Genomic DNA, 22,482 nt, shown 5'->3' on the forward strand with positions numbered 1-22,482 from the left:
ATTCGTCTTTCGGGTCTATTCTAAGGGAAGACTGGAATAACCCAAGCGATAGCCGCAGTGCAGCGCCGCAAATTTAGTTAGGGCAAGGTGACTTGCTCAAGACCACTCAGCGGCGGATGATCGAACTCTGTACCTTTCGGGGGCCAACCAAAGACCGTACCGCTGCCCCTGATGATGATGATGATGATGATGATGATGATGATGATGATGATGATGATGATGATGATGATGATGGGAACTAACAAAGAATACACAGGCATCTAAAATTGAAACATTCCATATTCAAAGCTAATGTTTTACTTTAAAAAATTGAGCTTTACAATATCCACTAAATGTGATCAAAGCGCTTTGTAAAGGGGTCCCCGGTCAACAGCAACATTTAATATGTAGGACGGGACATGCCGCCTGTTAGGCGATATTACAATTTTTCAGACAAAGACAACGCTGTTAACGGCCAGGTACTCATTTTACACCTGAGTACGGTGAGAGAATGTGAGTAAAGAGCCTTGTCCAAAGACTCAACTATGCACCGAGCGCGAGGCTCGAACCCAGGACTTTCCGATCCCAAAGCGGGTGTCATACCACTAGACCATTATAATGCACGAGACCCATGGTCGACTAGAGTACTACCTATAGTTACGTCATGACTAGACCACATAGCCGCACTACTGTAGGAGTGTTCATTGATAGAGGGATGCGTGTGTGTCATAGAAATAGCCTTAGTGTGTGTGTGTGTGTGTGTGTATGTGTGTGTGTGTGTGTGTGTGATAGTCAAACTTTAGTAGGTTTAATGAAGTCTTGTCACACACGCGTGATACACCTATACGAATTTCCCTGCCACTGCCACCCAGACACACTAACATCTGACAAGGAGTGAGGGCTGTGGAAGAACCACAGACTACCGTGTGCAAACATTGGCAATTGGTATCGGATGGCAAACTGTGATCGTTTGAATTTGAAATGATTCGAAACACTCGTTACCCCTCCGCTCGCTCGAATCCTGATCGTCTCAAGCTCGTCTCACGTGTCAAGATCGTCTCAAGCTCACAACCCGCCTGATCGTTTTACGATCGAGTGATCGTTTTACTAACTCGCTCTTCCGGCATTGAGATCGAGCACTGACTCGTGGCTTGGCGCTTGATCGTCGATCGAGTAAAAGCGATCAAATAACCCAACACTACTAAACACCAAACACCAAACAAAAGACTAAATTTTGATTTAACACATTTTGACAACAATATTCTGCAAATGTAGGTCACGGTAAATGCAGGGTTTGGATGTAATTTCAGTGATTCAAAGCGCTTTGTTTCTATTGCTGTAGTGGTATTTCGTTTTCGGAATATGGCTCATCTGGTCCCCATTCCAACAGCGTCATTGTTGAACATCATTTCATTGTCATAGTCATTGTGAATTTGAATTTGAACCAGTCAGTTCAGTCTGTCTTTTGTTAGTTTGGGTGACAAAGAATCTATTAAAGTTAAAGACAAAATTACCCTCGGTCCTTTGACTGCACCGTCCTGCTCCAAGTTAAGCCACTAGTTTTTCCTTTGAGGGTTTTTTAATAAATTTTATTCAAATTGCGGGAGGCCTTCCGAAAGCTCCTACTCCTCTCCTACATCCCCAGTAATCTTGTTCTAGTTGTAGGGGGTTTGGGAGGGGGGAAACTTTAAAAAAAAGCCCCCCCCCCCCCTTCCCAAACCCCCTACTAGAACTAGAACATTATTATTATAAAAAAACAAGAATACTGGGGATGTAGGAGTAGGAGCTTTCGGAAGGCCTCCCCAAATTGCTATTATCATCCCTATCTAATTAAAATTATTGACATTATTGTTTTTGACAAATATTTGGACTGATATCTCAAGTATATCTTTCCTCTATTTTGTTTCCAGAATCACGGATAAAGTTGAAATGCCATTCAAAGTTTGCGGATTGTGACCACCCATGTTTGTTGAATCACTGTGTGATGCATATATCAATGTATAATTTTTAGATTGGAAGATATATTTCTTTAGTGGTAAGAGTAAGATCCATGTTTTTAATTCCATAATGATCTTACTCATGTTTTCCATTTATACAGAAACACTAGGACAAATTATGATTGGATGCATTGCTCAATTGATTTGTTGCACAATTTTTAGTGATAGTCATACAATTTCTTTTGCATCTCATGAACTTGAAGAATACGACTGCCTAAAAATTGAAACTTTGTATTTATTTTTGAATATGTTTTTTTTTCTAAATTGATAAAAGTAGTATTGTTGTGATTATTGACGTGACACATTTCCAAACAGACTGAGCGCCCATTTTATGAACATGAAATTTGGGCAAAGTTGAACATTTGTAAAATGATTGGGAAGAGATGCAGAGACAAAGAACTTGAGCTGATTCTATTGAGAAATATAAAAACATAAATAACTTAAAAACCAGATCTATTTGGTCTTTAAGTGATGTTTTTGTGTTTATATTGTCTTTGTTATTGGCTGAAGAATTGTTTGGAGCCCGAAAGGTTCTGTGTTTGATATTTTGTTCTCTTTTAAAGCTGTTATATTCATTTTTGTTTATAACATTTTAGAGTTAGAGTGCAACTGATGGTTCACCCCTGTGACTAAGCATCAACCAATCAGAATGTTTCCTGCCATTTACCCGGTTTCGTCACCTAGACTATTTATTTCCTGTATGAAAAGGCCTGAGGTACCCTAAGTACATGTCAAACACACAAATCGGTCATGCCCAGTTAGTGAGTATTTCTCACAATATTTTAACATACTGATGAAGGAATTGCGTCGTAAAACCTGACGACACGATGCATTTTTTTCAATCATCTGTGCTAAAATTGTGAGTGATGCTCAGGATTGTGGGCTGTTTACTCCGGGTGATATGCAAGCAATTAAGGTGGCTTTGTGTCTTCGGTTCACGATCAGTGGTTGATTTCAGGGCCTGAATATAATTTATTTTAAAGTTTTGAATAAAAAATAAAACAACTTAAATGTTTTAATAAAATATATGATAACTGATGTAATTTTCAAAAGTTTATGCACTTTATGTTGATTGAAGAATTGAAGGCTCATCTATAAAACTATATAAGATTATAGTAAAAAGGGGATCCATGTCAACAAGACTTCACAGAGGAACTATCAACTGTGATCTTCTTAAAATTTTAACTTTATAAGGCTAATGTTTTGAATATTAGTGTGATGTTTACTTTCTACATCGTTTTAATTTTCTTTTAACTTACAGAATGTACATATGGCGAATGACGAGGACGCGAAAGTTGTAAAATTTCAAAAGGAAGTAGAAGATGTAGTGGAGCATTACAACAAGCTGATAGAGAAGAATGGAGATGCTTCATCAATACCCATACATCTAAAACGGCTAGAAGGACAAGAAGTGACAGACTTTAGCTCTCAATACGGCAGTGAAAACAGCTTTTCCTATGTGGCCAGTAATTTGGCTGGGAAAACCAGCTTGTTTCCCTCCTATGGGGATTTCATCAATGCTTGTGTTTTCGTAAGTATGCATGTCTTAATAATAATAATAATAATAATAATAATAATAAGTTATAAGTACTCAGCTGTGCTTTACAATATTAATTGTTATTCAAATATTCATTCTTTGACAATTTTGAGAATACATATGAAGAAACAAACACATAACACATGCACACAAACTCAATCACAGATACATTTACATTCATACACGAACATACACATATATACTTACCTCAATATTACTCACTAACATTAGTAACTTATTCTAATGAAGGCCAAAAAAAAGAAGAAAAGTTCAGTTATGCAGTGGAAATTGTCAGTCTGAACTTAATGTCAAAACTGGAATAAAATAAACTTATAATTAAGATTAGATTTAAGGCGTATTCTGGGAGCAAAACTATTCGTTTGCTGGAAAAAAGTTCTGTCTTAATGTGAAACATAATGCTGAACAAATGTGTGATGTCAAAAAAACTGAAGCTTCGATCACTGAATACATTCCTCATGTAATTGATATTCTGGTTTCAGAGTGAATCCATCTTATATTCTAGTCTAGATCTATGCTTGTTATCAATAAAGATCATCCACCCTCACTCTTTTACGTCCCGTATAATCTTAAGAATCTACCTTTACAAACATATGAATAAAAAAGAAAAGAAAAAAAAGAATTTGAGCTTTTATTTAGCGCAATATCCACTAAACGTGCTTTACAAAGGGTCTCTGGCCAACAGTAACATTTAACATTTAGGACAAGACATGACGCCTGTTAGGGGATATTACAATTTTTTCTGACAGAGACAATGCTGTTAACGGGCAGGTATTCATTTTACACCTGAGTACGGTGAGAGAAAGTGAGTAAAGAGCCTTCTCCAAGGACTTAACTTTGCACGGAGCGAGGCTCAAACCCAGGACCTTCCGATCCGAAAGCGAGTGTCATACCACAAGACCACATAGCCGCAAAAAAAGAAAAAACACAAACAAAAAGGAAAAAAAAGAAACAAAACAAAAAAAAACACATGTGTTCATGTTATATAATCAATTAATAAATAATAATGTGAAATTGAATGTAAGCTTCAATTTAATTGAATTCATCCTGTTTTGTTGATAAAGGGGAAACCCGAAACGTTCATTTGATCTGTTTTTTGTAATTAAATTGAAGTTTACATTCAGTTTCACATTATTATTTATTTCTTCGAGCTTCGAGCATCAAGATTTATATTATATAATCATAATTTATTTCTGCGTTGCTCTTCAAAATCTAGAGGACGTATGGTCCATGGTGGCATCAGGCTCCCAGTGCAATGAAAAGATACAGAGGAACACCTTCCAACTTTGTCAGTGTGGATTTCATCGGTGAGGATATTTGGATTTTCCTTTAGTTTGTGTTTATCGTGAGACTGGCATTCAGTGATACAGAGTTGGTTGCGAGACTGGCATTCAGTGAAACAAAGTTGGTCGCGAGACTGGCATTCAGTGATACAAAGTTGATTGCGAGACTGGCTTTCAGTGATACAAAGTTGATTGCGAGACTGGCATTCAGTGATACAAAGTTGATTGCGAGACTGGCATTCAGTGATACAAAGTTGATTGCGAGACTGGCTTTCAGTGATACAAAGTTGATTGCGAGACTGGCATTCAGTGATACATAGTTGATTGCGAGACTGGCATTCAGTGATACAAAGTTGATTGCGAGACTGGCTTTCAGTGATACAAAGTTGATTGCGAGACTGGCATTCAGTGATACAAAGTTGATTGCGAGACTGGCATTCAGTGATACATAGTTGATTGCGAGACTGGCATTCAGTGATACAGAGTTGGTTGCGAGACTGGCATTCAGTGATACAAAGTTGGTCGCGAGACTGGCATTCAGTGATACAAAGTTGATTGCGAGACTGGCATTCAGTGATACAAAGTTGGTTGCGAGACTGGTATTCAGTGATACAAAGTTGATTGCGAGACTGGCATTCAGTGATACAAAGTTGATTACGAGACTGGCTTTCAGTGATACAAAGTTGATTGCGAGACTGGCATTCAGTGATACAAAGTTGATTGCGAGACTGGCATTCAGTGATACAAAGACCAGTTTTAAAGCCTGGCGGAGATAAGAGATGTCAACGAGGACACTTCACAAAACGCTCTCAAAAATGACATTGAGTGCATGAAGTGCAAGGATATTGGAGTATTTTCAAACTTGAACTGCAATTTTTTTTAAATCTTGATTTTGTGTTTCATATTATTTACCAGTGACATGTGAGGAATGTCACTCTCTTTATTGTGTGTCTATTTCTATACATACTACTTGATTTTCTTCTCTGTTTAGTAGGGTCAGTGATTTGTTGGATTCCATATTTCCATTGCTTTAAAAATTTATTTTTTTAAAAAGTCCAATATGCTAAAAATAAAAATAAAGCTTTTGAAGTTTCCTGCCCACAGAAACACTTGATTATTTCCAAATTTGCAAACGAAAGAGCAAATTCGTTTTGACATTTTAAAAATTGAACACCTTTTCCCTTAATGTTTTTGACAAGCAATATTTCTACTCTTTTTCTCGTATTGAAATTGGTAGTTCTGAGTTTTATAATTTTATAGATATTTTTAGGGGATCCTGATAGCTCAGTTGGTAGTGCGCTCGCTTCACACGCAAAGGGACCAAGATCGATCCCGGGTGCAATCAAGATTTTTCTAACCCTCCTTTCCACACAGCAGTGAATGGGTATCTGGGTCTGTAAGATTTGTTGGAAAGTACTTTGCGATAGACTAGCATCCTATCCAAAGGATAGCAAGCAATTGCTATTGTCTGTTTCATGCTACAAAAACCGGGATAAACTCCGACTCCTTGGGGCCAATGGCTTTGAAGGACTTTTTCATAGCTGTTTTTCACACATCTGTTCATTTACTCTCGTGTTGCGTTGCTAAAACTGTGGATGTATTTTTATATCATCATCTAGTCAGCTGATCCTGCGTAGGACGTTGCTTCCCGAACTTTCTTGCGAAACAGATTACGGTTTTCCGCCAGTCTACTTGCTTGAGTTGTTGTCATTCCCAGCCATTCACATATATCTTGTTTCCAGCTTCTTGTTGGTCTACCTCTTCCTCTCTTTTATATACCAGTAGATTTATTCCAAATGGTCATGGAACAAAACAGATTGAATAATGATTTACGATTTACAGTTGATTCCAATGTCCTGGGGAAAAAAAAACAACAAAAAAAAAAAAACACCCATAAAATGGGCTTTTATGCATACTGCTGCATGACAGGAACCATTTTGTTTTGACAGAAAATAAAAATGAGCTCAAGTGAAAGGAGTGTTCATCAACTGGAAGTGGATGTTCTCATGGAAATAACTTGGAATTTATTTGCTGTGTTTACTCGTCTTCAAATGATATGATTACTATTTTCATTTTGAATATTAGGGAGGCAGGATTGGATTATTTTGATCAGTACTGATCCGCAACCCATTCCAGCTCGTGTCAGGGTCCACGTAGGGGCATTCTTCCCCGCCCGCCTCCTGGGCAACGGTTGGAGTATTCCGAAAGGAACTTTCTAACCGGCTGATGACACGAGTTTCTATGTGTCTGAGGTGACGGATGAAGGGAGGAATCAACCGCCGTGGCCAGATTGCCCTAGTTCACGCAATAAGCTGTGCTAGCCCCATGACGCTGGTGGGGTGAAGGGAAACTGTCACTCTACAAAGATACCCTCCTGGACTCCCAGCCTAGACACCATTAATGGGTGGACAGAGCTCATAGCCTTGGAAAGCAGTCTGTCTAGGAGAAGGAAAACTCCAACTTCAAACCACCACTGCCTTGTGGATCTGGGAAGATGAAAGGCTATGGAATCACATCCAGAGAATAAAGAACCGCTGAAGTCGGAGTCGCAGAGCCGAAAGGCGCAAATAGTCTGGAGAGGGAAACCAACCCAAAAATTAATGTGACACGCATCCTCCTCACAATGATGGACAACAAAACTGTCAGACGATATGGCGCGAAGTCTGGGGATTCCCGCCGGACGGACCTAGCGTCGAGCCCTGATAAACAGGGTTCACCCAAGCGATCTGGTGGTACCTTGCCCTCCTACTGTGGAACCAGGGTAGGAGATGCAAGGTTACGGACTACTGGAACTATCAAATTGCTACAATGGAATGCAGAAGGGATACAACATAAAAAGACTGCCCTCTCCAAGTTTCTTCAGGATGAGAAGATAGATATTGCCTGCATACAGGAGACACACCTCACAGAAAACATTAGGTGTTCAATAAGGGGATATCAACATTTTAGGAAAGACAGAAAAGAACGGAACAAAGGTGGAGTAATCATCTTCGTCAGAAATGACATAGCGACAAATGAAATAACGACAGATGAATCTGTTGAAATATTGGCTGTAAAAATTACCAAAAACAAATTGCAATACACAATATATAACTGTTACAGCCCACCATCAGAGAATCTGCCAATTGAAAACATAAGAAGTGAAGAAGAACAGTTCATTGTTGTGGGAGACTTCAATAGCCACTCCCCAAGCTGGGGATACAATGACTTAGACAGAAAAGGTGAAACCCTTGAAAATTGGCTTACAGACAGTAAGCTTCAAATTGTCAGAAATGAAGATGACCCAGATACATACTTCTCAAGAGCATGGAAGACAACATCAACCCCAGACCTAACTCTCATATCTGAAGATCTCACCGGAAAAGTCAGTAAACAGATAAAGGAACAACTGGCAGGAAGTGATCATCGTCCCATTCTGCAGTGATGCCAAAACTCCGGTTTCACCGGAAAAAACTCCGGTCTGGAGCAAAAAATTCCGGGCTCCGGGCAACTTCCGTCAAATTCCGGTGAGGTCAATTTGTTCCAAGGATACCCCCTCCCTTCCATCCACCACATCATCATCATTACCACTAGTATTACAACCATCATCACCACCACTACTACTGCAACCACCACCACATCATCATCACTACCACTACTACTACAACCACCAGCTTCACATCATCACTACCACTACTACTACAACCACCACCACATCATCACTACCACTACTACTACAACCACCACAACCACATCATCACTACCACTACTACTACAACCACCACCACCACCACCACATCATCACTACCACTAATACTACTACAACCACCACCACAACATCATCATCACTACCACTAATACTACTACAACCACCACCACATCATCATCACTACCACCACTACTACAACCACCACCACATCATCATCACTACCACCACTACTACAACCACTACCCACATCATCACACTACCACCACTACTACAACCACCACCACAACATCATCATCACTACCACTAATACTATACAACCACCACCACATCATCATCAACTAATACTACTACAACCACCACCACATCATCATCACTACCACCACTACTACAACCACCACTACATCATCATCACTACCACTAATACTACTACTACAACCACCACCACATCATCATCACTACCACCACAACTACAACCACCACCACATCATCATCACTACCACCACTACTACAACCACCACCACATCATCATCACTACCACCACTACTACAACCACCATCACCGCCACATCATCATCACTACCAATACTACTACAACTACTACCATCACCTCATCTTCATTACTACAACTACAACCACCACCACCACATCACTACCACTGCTACTACAACCACCACATCATCATCATCATCATCATCACTACTACTACTACTACTACTGCTAATGCTACTACTATACTACAACAACAACCACTACAATATCATCATCACTACCACTACTACTACAACAACCAGCACCACATCATCATCACGACCAGTACTACTACAACCACCACCACCACATTATCATCACTACCACTACTACTACAACCACCACTACAACATCATCACTACCATTACTACTACAACCACCACAACCACATCATCACTACCACTACTACTACAACCACCACCACCACCACATCATCACTACCACTACTACTACAACCACCACAACCACATCATCACTACCACTACTACTACAACCACCACCACATCATCACTACCACTACTACTACAACCACCACAACCACATCATCACTACCACTACTACTACAACCACCACCACCACCACATCATCACTACCACTAATACTACTACAACCACCACCCCAACATCATCATCACTACCACTAATACTACTACAACCACCACCACATCATCATCACTACCACCACTACAACAACCACCACCACATCATCATCACTACCAATACTACTACAACTACTACCATCACCTCATCTTCATTACTACAACTACAACCACCACCACCACATCATCATCATCACTACCACTGCTACTACAACCACCACATCATCATCATCATCATCATCACTACTACTACTACTACTACTGCTAATGCTACTACTATACTACAACAACAACCACTACAATATCATCATCACTACCACTACTACTACAACCACCAGCACCACATCATCATCACGACCAGTACTACTACAACCACCACCACCACATTATCATCACTACCACTAGTACTACAACCACCACACAACATCATCACTACCACTACTACTACAACCACCACCACCACATCATCACTACCACTACTACTACAACCACCACCACCACCACATCATCACTACCACTACTACTACAACCACCACAACCACATCATCACTACCACTACAACTACAACCACCACCACCACCACATCATCACTACCACTACTACTACTACAACCACCACCACAACATCATCATCACTACCACTAATACTACTACAACCACCACCACATCATCATCACTACCACCACTACAACAACCACCACCACATCATCATCACTACCACCACTACTACAACAACAACCACTACAATATCATCATCACTACCACTACTACTACAACCACCAGCACCACATCATCATCACGACCAGTACTACTACAACCACCACCACCACATTATCATCACTACCACGACTACTAATACAACCCACATCATAATTACCATTACTACTACAACCACCACTACCACATCATCATCACTACCATGTGTACTACAACCACCACCACCACCACCACCACATCAACATCACTACCACCACTACTACAACCACCACCACATCATTATCATCACGACCACAACTACTACAACCACTATACCACCACCACATCATCACTACAACTACTACTTCAACCAGCACCACCACCATATCATCATCACTACAACTACTACCTCAACCACCACCACCACCACCATATCATCATCACTACCACTACAACTACAACATCAGCCACTATCACATCTTCATCATCTCTACCACTATTACTACAACCATCAACACCACATCATCCTCACTACCACCAGTACTACAATCTCTACCGTTAGGTTTTGGCGCTTTACTTCATTTGAAATAAGGAAACTTTGGGATTGTAATTTGCAATGTGTTTATGTATCATAATATACACTGTAATTCTAATCAGTTATCTATTTAGAACTATACAATATGTAAGCACAATGCCAAATATCGTTCCAATTCCTTTTTTTTTTTTGTTAGCGGAAATTCCTCTTTCGGCGTTGAAATTCCTACGAGTGGTGGCTGAAACTCCTGTGAGCCAAATTTAAAGTTGGCATCTCTGCATTCTGGTTGAAATAACTGAAGAATATGCAAAAGACAGAAAGGCACCACCTCCGAGATGGAATTATAAAAAAGCAGACTGGACTCTGTTTTCAAAGTTGACTGATAGTTATACAAAAGAGATAAACTGTAAAACAAGGAATGTAGAAAAATCAGCCAAAGCTTTCACAAAATCAATCATGAAAGCTGCAAAAGAATCAATCCCCAGAGGATCAAGAAAGGACTACTGTCCAGGATGGACTGAAAAATTAGGAAGTCTCAACAGCCAAGTCACTGAACACAGAAAAAAAGCAGAGAGAGAGCCAAATGATGAGAATATGGAAATTTACAAAGAGGCTGAAAAAACTCTCAGGAAAGAAACAATAAAAGCAAAACAGGAAGCATGGCATGAAAAAACCAGACAACTTGACTACGACAGAGACGGAAGAAAATTATGGAACCTAACCAAAGCTCTAAGTGGACAAGAAAACAGATATGCTGCACCATCAGTAGAAGATGATCAGGGGAGGATTCTCAACAAAAAACAAGCAGCAAACTGTTTTATGAAGCAGTACTCAAGTGTTGGGAGTATACAGATTAGAAAAGAACGAAAACGAGAAGTCCACAAAGAATTGAGAAAACACAAGGATACACCCAAAGAATCCACAGATGATGTCATGTTCAGTTCGATTAAAAAAGAAGAAGTAGAAATTGCCTTGAAATCTCTAAAAACGAACAAATCACCAGGTCCAGATGATGTTACTAATGACATGTTGAAACACCTAGGAACCCTCACAAAGAGGAAAATGAAACAACTGTTCAATGCAAGTTGGAAACAGGGTAAACTTCCACTCAAATGGAAACAGGCAACCATGATACCAATTAAGAAGGATGGCAAGCCAAAAAATAAAACCGAAAGCTACCGGCCAATAAGTTTGACAAGCTGCTTGGGTAAACTGATGGAGAGAATTGTTAATCGCCGTCTCCAATGGTATTTAGAAAGCAATAAGTTGATATCAGATGAACAGGCTGGTTTCAGACAATTACGCTGCACAGAGGACCAGATAACATACATCTCGCAGCTGATCGAAAATGGTTACCAAGAAAAAAAACACACAGTCACAGTTTGGGTGGATATGGAAAAGGCATTTGACAAAGTCTGGACAAAAGGACTACTTCTCAAACTTAAGAAAGCCAACGTTTCACACAACATGTTTGCATGGATTAAAGATTACCTCACAAATCGAAAAGCAAGAGTCCAATCTCAAAACTCTAAAAGCAAGCTAACGAACATGACAAATGGAGTACCACAAGGCGGGGTTCTCTCACCAACCCTCTTTGTCATTTTTATCAATGACATCTGCGAAACCAATGCAGAGGAGTAAAAGCAGCCATGTATGCAGATGACCTTGCACTGATATGCACTGAAAGAAATATTGGTACTGCAAAGGCCAGGATACAGATGACTCTTGATGCTTTGAGCAAATGGACAAAAGACTGGGGTATGAGAGTAAATGCTGATAAAACCACATACACAACATTCAGCTTATCAACCAAAAAGCAATCTATGCGATTAACTTTAGATGGAAAGATTCTGAGAGAAGACCTTATGCCTAAGTATCTAGGAGTGAAATTTGACCCTCGACTCACTTGGAAACATCAAATAGATGAAAGTCAACAGAAAGGGTACAAGAGAATGCAGCTTCTCCGAAAACTTGCTGGAACGCAATGGGGAGCAAACTCAAACGTCCTGAAGAAGACATATCTTGGATATGTAAGACCTGCAATAGACTATGCCATATCGGCATGGGGAACGTGCTCACAGGCTCAATTTCAAAAGGTTGAAAAAATCCAAAACCAATGCCTACGCGTGATCACTGGAGCAATGAAAACAACACCAATTCACAAGATGGAAACCCACACAGGAATAAAACCTCTCAAAGAACAACGAAATTTAAAAATAGTGACACAATTCTCAAAGATAAAATTCATGGAATCCCAACCACTGCATCCAAGTACAATGGAAAAGAAAGAGAATCGACTCAAAAGGGAAAACTTCATCGCCTTGGGACAAAAACTAGAGAGCGAATATAAAGTGACACCAAAGGAAGATATTGCCCAAATCAATGTCCCAAATCTCAAACCACCACCGTGGAAAAAGAAACAAAAATCCATAACCATCAACAAGAAAAACATTCGAAGCAATAATGACAATGCTCAAACCCTAAAGATGATCGATAAAAAATACCCAATGACCAACTGGATAAGAGTTTATACAGATGGCTCAGTTTCCGGCCCCCTCATGAATGGAGGTGCTGGTGCACTCATACACTGGACAGATAAAACAGAAACAAAAATATCTGTATCAGTGGGTTCAATGTGCACAAGTACTAAAACTGAAGAAAAAGCCATCCTCAATGCAACAAAAGAACTATCCAGAGATCACAGAATATACGGGAAAAATGTGGTTTACTTGACAGACTCTGATGATGCTCTCCGGTCTATTGAAAATTACCAGGACTCTGAAGCCGCACACACTGTGGAGGCCCTTGAGGGCTTATCTGATAAAACAGGAAAAATTGTGCTGCAGTGGATTCCAAGTCATGTAGGTATATATGGAAATGAAATTGCCGATCAACTGGCCAAAGAAGGAGCCCAGAAGGAACAACCGAAGTCGTCAATCACTTAACATCAGCAAAAGAAAATAATAAAGCAAAAAATAGACAAAGAAAGGAATGACACACACCTAGAACACAACAAGCAGGATCCAATCCATGCCATTCAGCGAAGTAGCCAAGTCACTCTATTCCGCCTCCGAACAGGACACAATAGACTAAGAGGACATATGTTTACAAAGCTAGGTATTGGAACAACCCCTTATTGCCCATGTGGAACCGACAATGAAACCACTTTACATGTGCTTATGGATTGCCCATTATACAACGTGCAACGTTCGAACCACTGGGTCACCCCTACAACACTCAACACAAAGCTCTATGGTGAGGCTGAGGACCTAAAGCGGACCACAGACTTCATAGCAGATATCGGACTGCAGCCATAGATGTCCATCAGAGGAACGAAGAAGAAGAAGAAGAATTTTGAATATTATTATTGTTGTTGTTATTATTATTATTATTATTATTATTATTATTATTATTATTATTATTATATTATTATTATTATTATTATTATTATTATTATTATTGTTATTATTATTATATTATTATTATTATTATTATTATTATTATTGTTGTTATTATTACAATTGTTGTTGTTGTTATTATTATTTTGAATTTATTTATTTATTTTTTTCTATATAAAGGTTGAGTTGCTGGGTTCTTGCTAAAGACTGTTAAGTCTTTTCCATTTTCTTTTTATAAGTTACTGTTTGTATTTAAATTATTTTTACACTTTCTGTCGGTTTCAGAATTAAGATTTGCTAAACACGTTTACATTGCGAATCTTGAAATATTTGAGACCTACAATCCTGGATCAATTGTAAAAATCTGTGCCCGGGACCAACAAGAGGGAACAAGTGTGGACTATGGCAGAGCCAGGTATGGTGTATGAATAATATCTCCTAGTAATATTCTCTCTCTCTCTCTCTCTCTCTCTCTCTCTCTCTCTCTCTCTCTCTCTCTCTCTCTCTCTCTCTCTCTGTCCTCCCATCACCTTTAAAAAAATCATTGTAACCAGACACAGTATTCTTGGCTTATTCATAAATATTTATCTTTTCAATAATGGATGGGGTTCCTGATCTCCCACAGAGGGCAGGGAGGTTACTTATAGTTTATTCTTTACCCCTGCATCTGTTCTCCAATTTGTTTTTTTTTTTTTTGTCTTTGTCTTTGAATGAGATTACTTGGTTTTGTCCTTTCCCTTGTCAGAGTCCTTGACTGGGAGGGAAACAGTCAAATGTCTAGTAATAGTTTTGGGAGATGATAATTTTTTAATTGTAAATCATCTCTCTGTTATGTATTGTTATATTTGTTGTTTTTGATTTATAATGTAAACATTTGATTCTGTTCCTCTTTGTGAGATCCTGTACATTTTCTAATTTATTGAACTGAAATCCTGAAATATTCTCACCCTTGTAATGTAATGGCCTTTTGTTACCTTTTGGTTTTTTTTTTCTTCTACGTTGTCAATGTACATAATTTCATGATATTGTTTATTTTATGAAAACATTTTCCTCCTTTTGTATCTTAGATGGGTGACTCTTTGGGAAGGTCCTCCACAACCGTGCATGAAACCAAGAATATTCTCTCCCCTTCTCAAGCCTACCGAGTTCCTCACAAAGTACGTATATTCTATGAAAGTTCATTTTAACCTTTTTTACATTATGTAGCAGATAGCTCAGTGGGTAGAATGTGGCATCCAATAATGTTTAGTTGATTTCTCCCTAAATTATCTGGCCACTTCTTATATTGTTTACTTTCCGGTTTCCTACTTCCGATTGGAGTAACAGTCACTTTGTCTTTTAAAACTTCTAATCTTATCTTTCGCTTGTTGTTGGCATTCCTTTCTTTTTAACGAAGTAAGATCGTAACATCCTCACATCTTACAGTACTATCCTTACTAGCGTAGAAACTGGTATCAGTTCCATGTCGAAGCCGTAGAATATGTAGAGAATGCAAAATACCTCGGTGTGAGCCTGGACAGTAGTATGAAGTGGAGGAAGAATATTGTCAACACAACTACTAAAGTAAATAGACAAAATGTGAAAAATCCTTTTCAATTGTACGAATTTATATTGCAAATGTTGTTGCTATTTATTGCTATTTCGACTGTAAGATGTCTCGAATTGGTGAAAAAGCAATCAGAGAAGTTCGTACCTGATCTTCTGAGCGAGACAAGGATTTTAAGAGATGATTTATGTAACTGAATATCACGGAAAAGCTCTGAAAGGGCTTAAATATATCATTTATTTATTTCTTGGTGTGTTAAATTGGAACTCACCTCTATGTCATAATAAGACGTTAAATTAGGTGGTGAATTGGGAAGGTGGTCTGGATTGGAACACCCCACCCTAGTGCAATATCCACTAAGCTTGCTCAAAGCGTTTTACAAGGAGTCCTTAAGCAACAGCAACACTTAATATCTAGGACAAGAAATGACACCTGCAAGGCGATATTACAATTTTTTCCGACAGAGACAACACCGTCAACGGCCAGGTACTCATTTTACACTTGAGTGCGGTAAGTAGTGAACGATTTGCTACATAAAACAGTGCGGATGCCGTTCCTCTGATCCGCGGAAATATACAATTTTGAGATCAAGAGGAGGAATTTCCTCCTTCCAAAGAAATTGCATCTCCCCCAATCAAATGCAATGACAGAGAGAGAGAGAGACTTGATGTGTGTTGGAACAAATCTGTGCAGTTTCCCACTCTCCACAAGTTAGATAGAAGAATCCATGATGATTTATCGTCTCAATTGTTCTAAAAGTGGGGTTAGCGTGGCTCAGCGGTACACTTTATAGTCACCTGGAACAACTACAAAAGACGTCTAACTTCTACGTCTCGGCCCAAGACCAAAGGGCTAGAGCTCAGGTGGTCGCTGGTTTGGATAAGTAAGTGGCTCAGCGGTACGGTTTTTGCTTCATACCCGAAAGGTACCGAGTTTGAATACCCTCTTCACTCTGTGGCCATGAGCAAGCCACCTCGCCCTAGCTCAATTTGCGGTGCTGCACTGCGGCTGATGTCTGGGTTATTCCAGTCTTCCCTTGGAATTTACCCTAGAGACAAATTTCCCCTTTTTTCTCTTTTTTTTTTTTTTTTTTTTTACGATAACTACTATGTTACTAGTGTGCATCTTGTGTGAGTGTGTCTATGTCAATATTCTATTGTTATAAATGTGTAACCAAATGACAAATTGCCACTTTTTTGGGGACAATAAAGATATATTATTATTATTAAAGGGAATTTTTTTTTTAATGCAGTAAAAAAGGAGTTTAAAGCAATCATTTAAAAGTTTCATCCCTTTTAATTTTTGTCACCATCAGCACCGATACTGATTTGATTTGATTTCTTAAATAAATTTCCTCACTTTCCAGTATGATTCGTCTGGAGTTTAACCACGATGGTCAGGATTATTACACAGAACTTGACGGTGTACGGTTAGTTGGTAGCGTGAGTCTATCCGAAGCCAAGGAGGCAGAAGCTTTCATGAACAGGAACAAACTGGCAGGTAAAGGAACATGAATTCATGTATGCAGGCATAAACCAAAATGAATATAACAGCTTCAAAACAGATCAAAATATCAGACACAGAATGTTTTGGGCTCAAAACCTTTTTTCAGCCAATTAAAAAAACCCAATGAAAACAAATAATGCTTTACTAAAAAAAACAAACAGATTGATGGCAATCGTGAATCTGTTATTTTAGTAATGTATTTGTGTTTTGATTTTTTGTTGTTGGCTGTAGAAGGGGTTTCGGTAATAAAATTAAAAAAAAAAAAAAAGAAATATCAATGTAAAGAAATAAAATATAAAAATTGGCAAAGAATATAAAAAGTTTTCTAAAGTACAGTGGAACAACAAGCTGTGGTGATGTGTTGATAATACTTGTTTTAGATTTCTTGCATTGGGATATTTTCAATATAAATAAATAATCAAATGAGTATGAAAACAGTTTATATTTATAAACTGTTAAAAGTCAAATGATGTTATAATAAAAATCGAGAAGGATAATATCAATGAATTGCTTCAACCATGGTGTTTTTTACGGGTTGCTTCATATGTTTGAAATCTTTTTCGATATAATATAAGTAAAATGTTTGACCTTGGCAACATGAAATTATACTGTATTTAACTCTCTCGGGTTCTCCATAGTTGAAAATCGAATAAATTTGTTCGATTTTTCCATTCATGTGAACTGAAGAGAGTTAAATTGCTATTTGCATCTGATGATCTTGTGTGACAAATCATAAAATCCTTGCATTTCAAAAGGAAGGAAATTATTTTTCAGATAACCCAGAGACGAAAATCGAAGTCAAAGACTCGGAGGAAATTAAAAAAGAGAAACCGGAGGCAAAGATTGAGGTCAAGGACTTAGAGGAAATTACTGAGGAATTTTCAAAGCTGTCAACGGCAAATGGAGAAGAAAAACAATTATCGACTTCCAATGGGGAAGAAACGGATGCTTTGTGCTATTTTCCTTTTTTGCCTGTAAGTTATCTCAATTATTTATGATTTGATTTATCGTGATAAAGTTGGAGAAAAAAATAAATTAAAAAATGAACTTTTATAGAGCACAATATCCACTAAGTGTGCGCAAAGCGCTTTACAAGGGGTCCCTGGTCAAGAGCACCATTTATCGCGTAGAATAAGACATGGCACCTGTTAGGTGATATTACAATTTTTCTGACAGAGACAACGCTGTTAACTGCCAGGTACTAATTATTCACCTGAGTACGGTGAGAGAATGTGAGTAAAGAGTATTTTCCAAGGACTCAATTATGCGCTGAGCGAGGCTCAAACCCAGGACCTTCCGATCCGAAAGCGAGTGTCATACCACAAGACCACATAGCCGCACAAGAACTAGGTGGGGTCTTGCTGTTGTCCATTTCAAGCTATAGAAACTGGGATAAACTCCGACTCCATGGGCCTCATGGCTCTGAAGGACTACAACACTACACATGTGTCTGATCCATAATTTGTGTCACTCTTTCATTTTCAGGAGGAAATTATCCAGATTCTTCTCAGCTATCTCGACACCCGTGATCTCTGCAAATTATCACAAACCTGCAGGTAAGAAATTTTTGTTGCGTTTTAAGTTTCTCACGTATGCGAAATGCAAATTTTGCTGCTTAAAGCTTAAAGAAATGTCAAAGTGATACTAGGTTCCTAGAAGCTGTGGACTGTAAAATGTAATATACAAAAATGAATATAACAGCTTCAAAAGAAAAAGAACAAAATATCGAACACGGAACGTTTGAGGTTAAAAACCCTTCTTCAGCCAACAATAAAGACATAAATATATTTGACTTACAACAAATATCTCTGTCGTCTATCCGGAATTTAGTTATGTATTTATGTCTTTATTGTTTTTTGTTGTTGGCTGAAGAAGGTTTTGAGCCGAAACCTTCTGTGTTTTGGTATTTTGTTCTTTTTTGAAGCTGTTATATTCAATTTTTAAAATGAAGAAATAGGTGTCAGTTTTCAAATGAGATGAGAGCATCAATTAATTTAATGAAGACAGATGATATGAATATTTCTGGTTTCCTTATTTGTCTACGAAACACGATGAATTAAACAGTAAAGACGAACGAGTGAGAGTTGAGAGGAACCCCTTGAAAACAACAAGAACAAAGAGAATACAGTGGAACCCTGATATGCCAACACTTACGTCCAGACCATAAAAAGTGGCTGTCTTCAAGCAATGTTGACTTCATCCATGATCAACGGGACACACTTAGATCGTGGATAGCTCATACCATAGAGTCACGCTCTCATCGGCCAGGCGGAACTCATAAGGTAGAGTCATGCTCTCATTGGCCAGGCGGAGCTCATACCATAGAGTCACGCTCTCATCGGCCAGGCAGAACTCATACGGTAGAGTCACGCTCTCATCAGACAGGCGGAGCTCATACCATAGAGTCACGCTCTCATCGGCCAGGCGGAACTCATACGGTAGAGTCATGCTCTCATCGGCCAGGCAGAGCTCATACCATAGAGTCACGCTCTCATCGGCCAGGCGGAACTCATACGGTAGAGTCACGCTCTCATCGGCCAGGCAGAGCTCCTACGGTAGAGTCACGCTCTCATCGGCCAGGCGGAACTCATACGGTAGAGTCACGCTCTCATCGGCCAGGCGGAGTTGTCGTACCAATAAGGTCACTGGTTCAAACCCCCATCACCGCCGCGAAAATTTTTAATTCTTTATTGTCTTCTGGCACTTTTCTTCTCACTTCATCTCTTGTTGTTACACTTAGATAAAGAACAGAACATTTTGGACTAACTAGAGGTGGTGACTTTATATGCGGATTCCACTGTCATTTTTTTGTTTTTTTTTCTACTTTGAAATTTTACGAGACTTTTTTAAGAATAAGAACTTTATCTTTTAATTAATTTCCAGGTTTCTGCGGGACCAGTGTTATGATCCTTTGCTGTTCTCTGACCTTAATCTTCAGCCGTTTTGGGCAGAGGTATGTCGATAATAAAAGAATCACTCTTTAGGAATAGTAGCAGCGTTTTAATTTCATTGCAGGCACATATCTGACAAATTAAAAAAAAAATTTATTTATTTATTTTTAAAAAAATAATATATAAAGTGTTTATTCGCTCCTTCAACTGCCAGTGAAAATTCAAGTTGTTTTATCTCTTATCGACACAAAGATACTAAGATACTCACACCCGCCTTTTGTTCCAATTTTTGTATCACTTTTTTTTTTTTTTGCAATATCCTGATTCTTTTTTTTTTCCCCTTCCAATTCCGATTTTGATACTCACTTATATATATATATATATATATATATATATATATATATATATATATATATATATATATATATATATAATATATATATATATATATATATTTAAAGTAAACCGCATTTTTTTAATGTCAAAATTTCAGAACAATCAATACAAATCCCAAATAGTCTGTGCATTCAACGCCATTATATATAAGAATTATGATAATAGCTTCTTGGGGGTCCCGATGGCTTTGTTGGTAGAGCACTTGATTCACAAGAAAAGGGAACGAGATCGATCCCAGGTGCAGTTGAGATTTGTTTTTTCTGACCCCCTTGTCCACCCAACAGTGTTTGGGTATCTGGGTGTGTTAGATAATAATAAATGGCATTTATATAGCGCTTCACCCAGTTGTAACGGGCTCTAAGCGCTTTACAGTGATAAAAAAAAACATATTACAGTAAGACAAGTTTGATGGAAAAGTGATACGAATTCAATTTAACAACGAGAAAATATGATAATAGTATTGCAACATTATGACGTAAAAAGTTAAAACTTTAAGCGGGATTTGAAAGTTGTCAAAGAATCCGAGCATCTCACGTGTGATGGGAGAGAGTTCCAAAAAATGGGGGGCCGAAAATTGAAAAGATTGTTCACCTATTTTACGCAATGGCTTAGGTTTGACAAGGATTGATTGGTCATTGCTTGACCTCAAGTTTCTATTGGGGACATATATGTTTAGAAGGTCTTTAATATAGGGGGGACTGTTCGTGCTCAGGGATTTGTAGACAACAGTACAAAATCTCATAGACAACTCTTTCTGGCAGAAAGTACTTTGCGATAGACTTGTGTCCTATCCAAAGGATAGCAAGATATTGCTATTTATTGTTTGTTTCACACTATAGAAACTGGGATAAACTCCTTCTCCATGGTCTTCATGGCTCCGAGGGACATCAACATCAAATCAGAATTTGGTTTAACATTACCACTGAATTTTCTATGCTCATTTGTCAAATCTAAAAGATGTTATTCTTGTTTTTTGGGTGTCTTTTTTGTTTTTTTCAGGTTGATGATCGAACATTTACTCATCTGAGATCTCGATGTGGAAATCTAAAAAGATTGAATGTATCTTGGTGTGGAAAAGGGGATGAGATTAGTCCAGCTAAGTTTGTAGAGTGAGTAGTTTGAAATGAATTGTTTGCTGCTTGTTTTTTTCAACATCAATTTTCATTAGTTTTATTAATAAGCATATTTCTATAGCGCCTTTCATCGAAACCTCAAAGCACTTTAAAAACAAAACAAAAAATAACAAACAAACAAAGAAAAATAATCAGGACATTGTTTACGCAGGTAACAATAACATTCCGAGATCAAATCAACTGATATCAAAGCATTAAGAGCATAAAACAGGCATCAAAAACATCATTAATACAAAAGTCACATACAATACATTTAAAATTCAATTTGATAAATATTTTCTGAAAAGAGGTGTTTTCAGTTGTTATATTAAGAAAACACGAAAATCTCAAAAACGATATTTTGACCCAAAACTCTTAAAATTCCATCAATTCCCCACCTACCACTCCCCCTTAAATACAAGGGTAGATGATTTAATATTATGTATAAGAAATTAAAACTGATTAATGTCTTGTTCATTTCAGATTCCTGTGGTGTTGCAACTTCACCCTGGAAACCTTGGAAATGGCTTGCTGTCCATTCTTGACCAATGAGCTCCTCTTCGACGCAATGGAGATCTGTATCAACCTCAGGGGTGGGAATTAGTTTTGAATCGGCAGAATAAATAATATATTATACTTGAATTGTTGAAGTTCAGTGAATTATGCACATTTTTTAAACATTAAAATCAGCAGGGGTAGCGTGGCTCAGTGGTATGGTCTTTGCTTCGTACCCAAAAGGTAACGAGTTCGATTACCCGCTGCTGCGTTGTGTGGCC

At 38.3% G+C, this 22,482-nt stretch overlaps 1 protein-coding gene across 3 annotated transcripts in view; it reads left to right on the forward strand.

Moving 5' to 3' along the window:
- The first annotated feature begins 1,180 nt into the window (after positions 1-1,180).
- The window catches only part of LOC144964440 (F-box/LRR-repeat protein 4-like), a 34,082-nt gene continuing 12,780 nt past the window's right edge, over positions 1,181-22,482 (forward strand). The window contains exons 1-12 of one of the 3 annotated variants that reach the window (XM_078898696.1): positions 1,181-1,250; positions 1,890-2,014; positions 3,238-3,507; positions 4,748-4,838; positions 14,541-14,670; positions 15,323-15,412; positions 17,168-17,301; positions 18,082-18,281; positions 18,793-18,863; positions 20,191-20,260; positions 21,594-21,703; positions 22,190-22,299. In XM_078898696.1, the coding sequence (XP_078754822.1) occupies positions 3,247-3,507; positions 4,748-4,838; positions 14,541-14,670; positions 15,323-15,412; positions 17,168-17,301; positions 18,082-18,281; positions 18,793-18,863; positions 20,191-20,260; positions 21,594-21,703; positions 22,190-22,299 (1,267 nt within the window). In that variant the 5' untranslated portion in view covers positions 1,181-1,250; positions 1,890-2,014; positions 3,238-3,246. Of the gene's footprint in view, positions 1,251-1,889; positions 2,015-2,615; positions 2,738-3,237; positions 3,508-4,747; positions 4,839-14,540; positions 14,671-15,322; positions 15,413-17,167; positions 17,302-18,081; positions 18,282-18,792; positions 18,864-20,190; positions 20,261-21,593; positions 21,704-22,189; positions 22,300-22,482 lie in introns of those variants that run through there. The other 2 variants (XM_078898697.1, XM_078898695.1) reach the window with 2 other exon arrangements.

The sequence above is a fragment of the Berghia stephanieae genome, chromosome 2 (assembly GCF_034508935.2).
Source record: "Berghia stephanieae isolate SIO BIC M18660-M18661 chromosome 2, UCSD_Bste_1.3, whole genome shotgun sequence".
NCBI classification, from domain to species: Eukaryota; Metazoa; Mollusca; class Gastropoda; order Nudibranchia; family Aeolidiidae; genus Berghia; species Berghia stephanieae.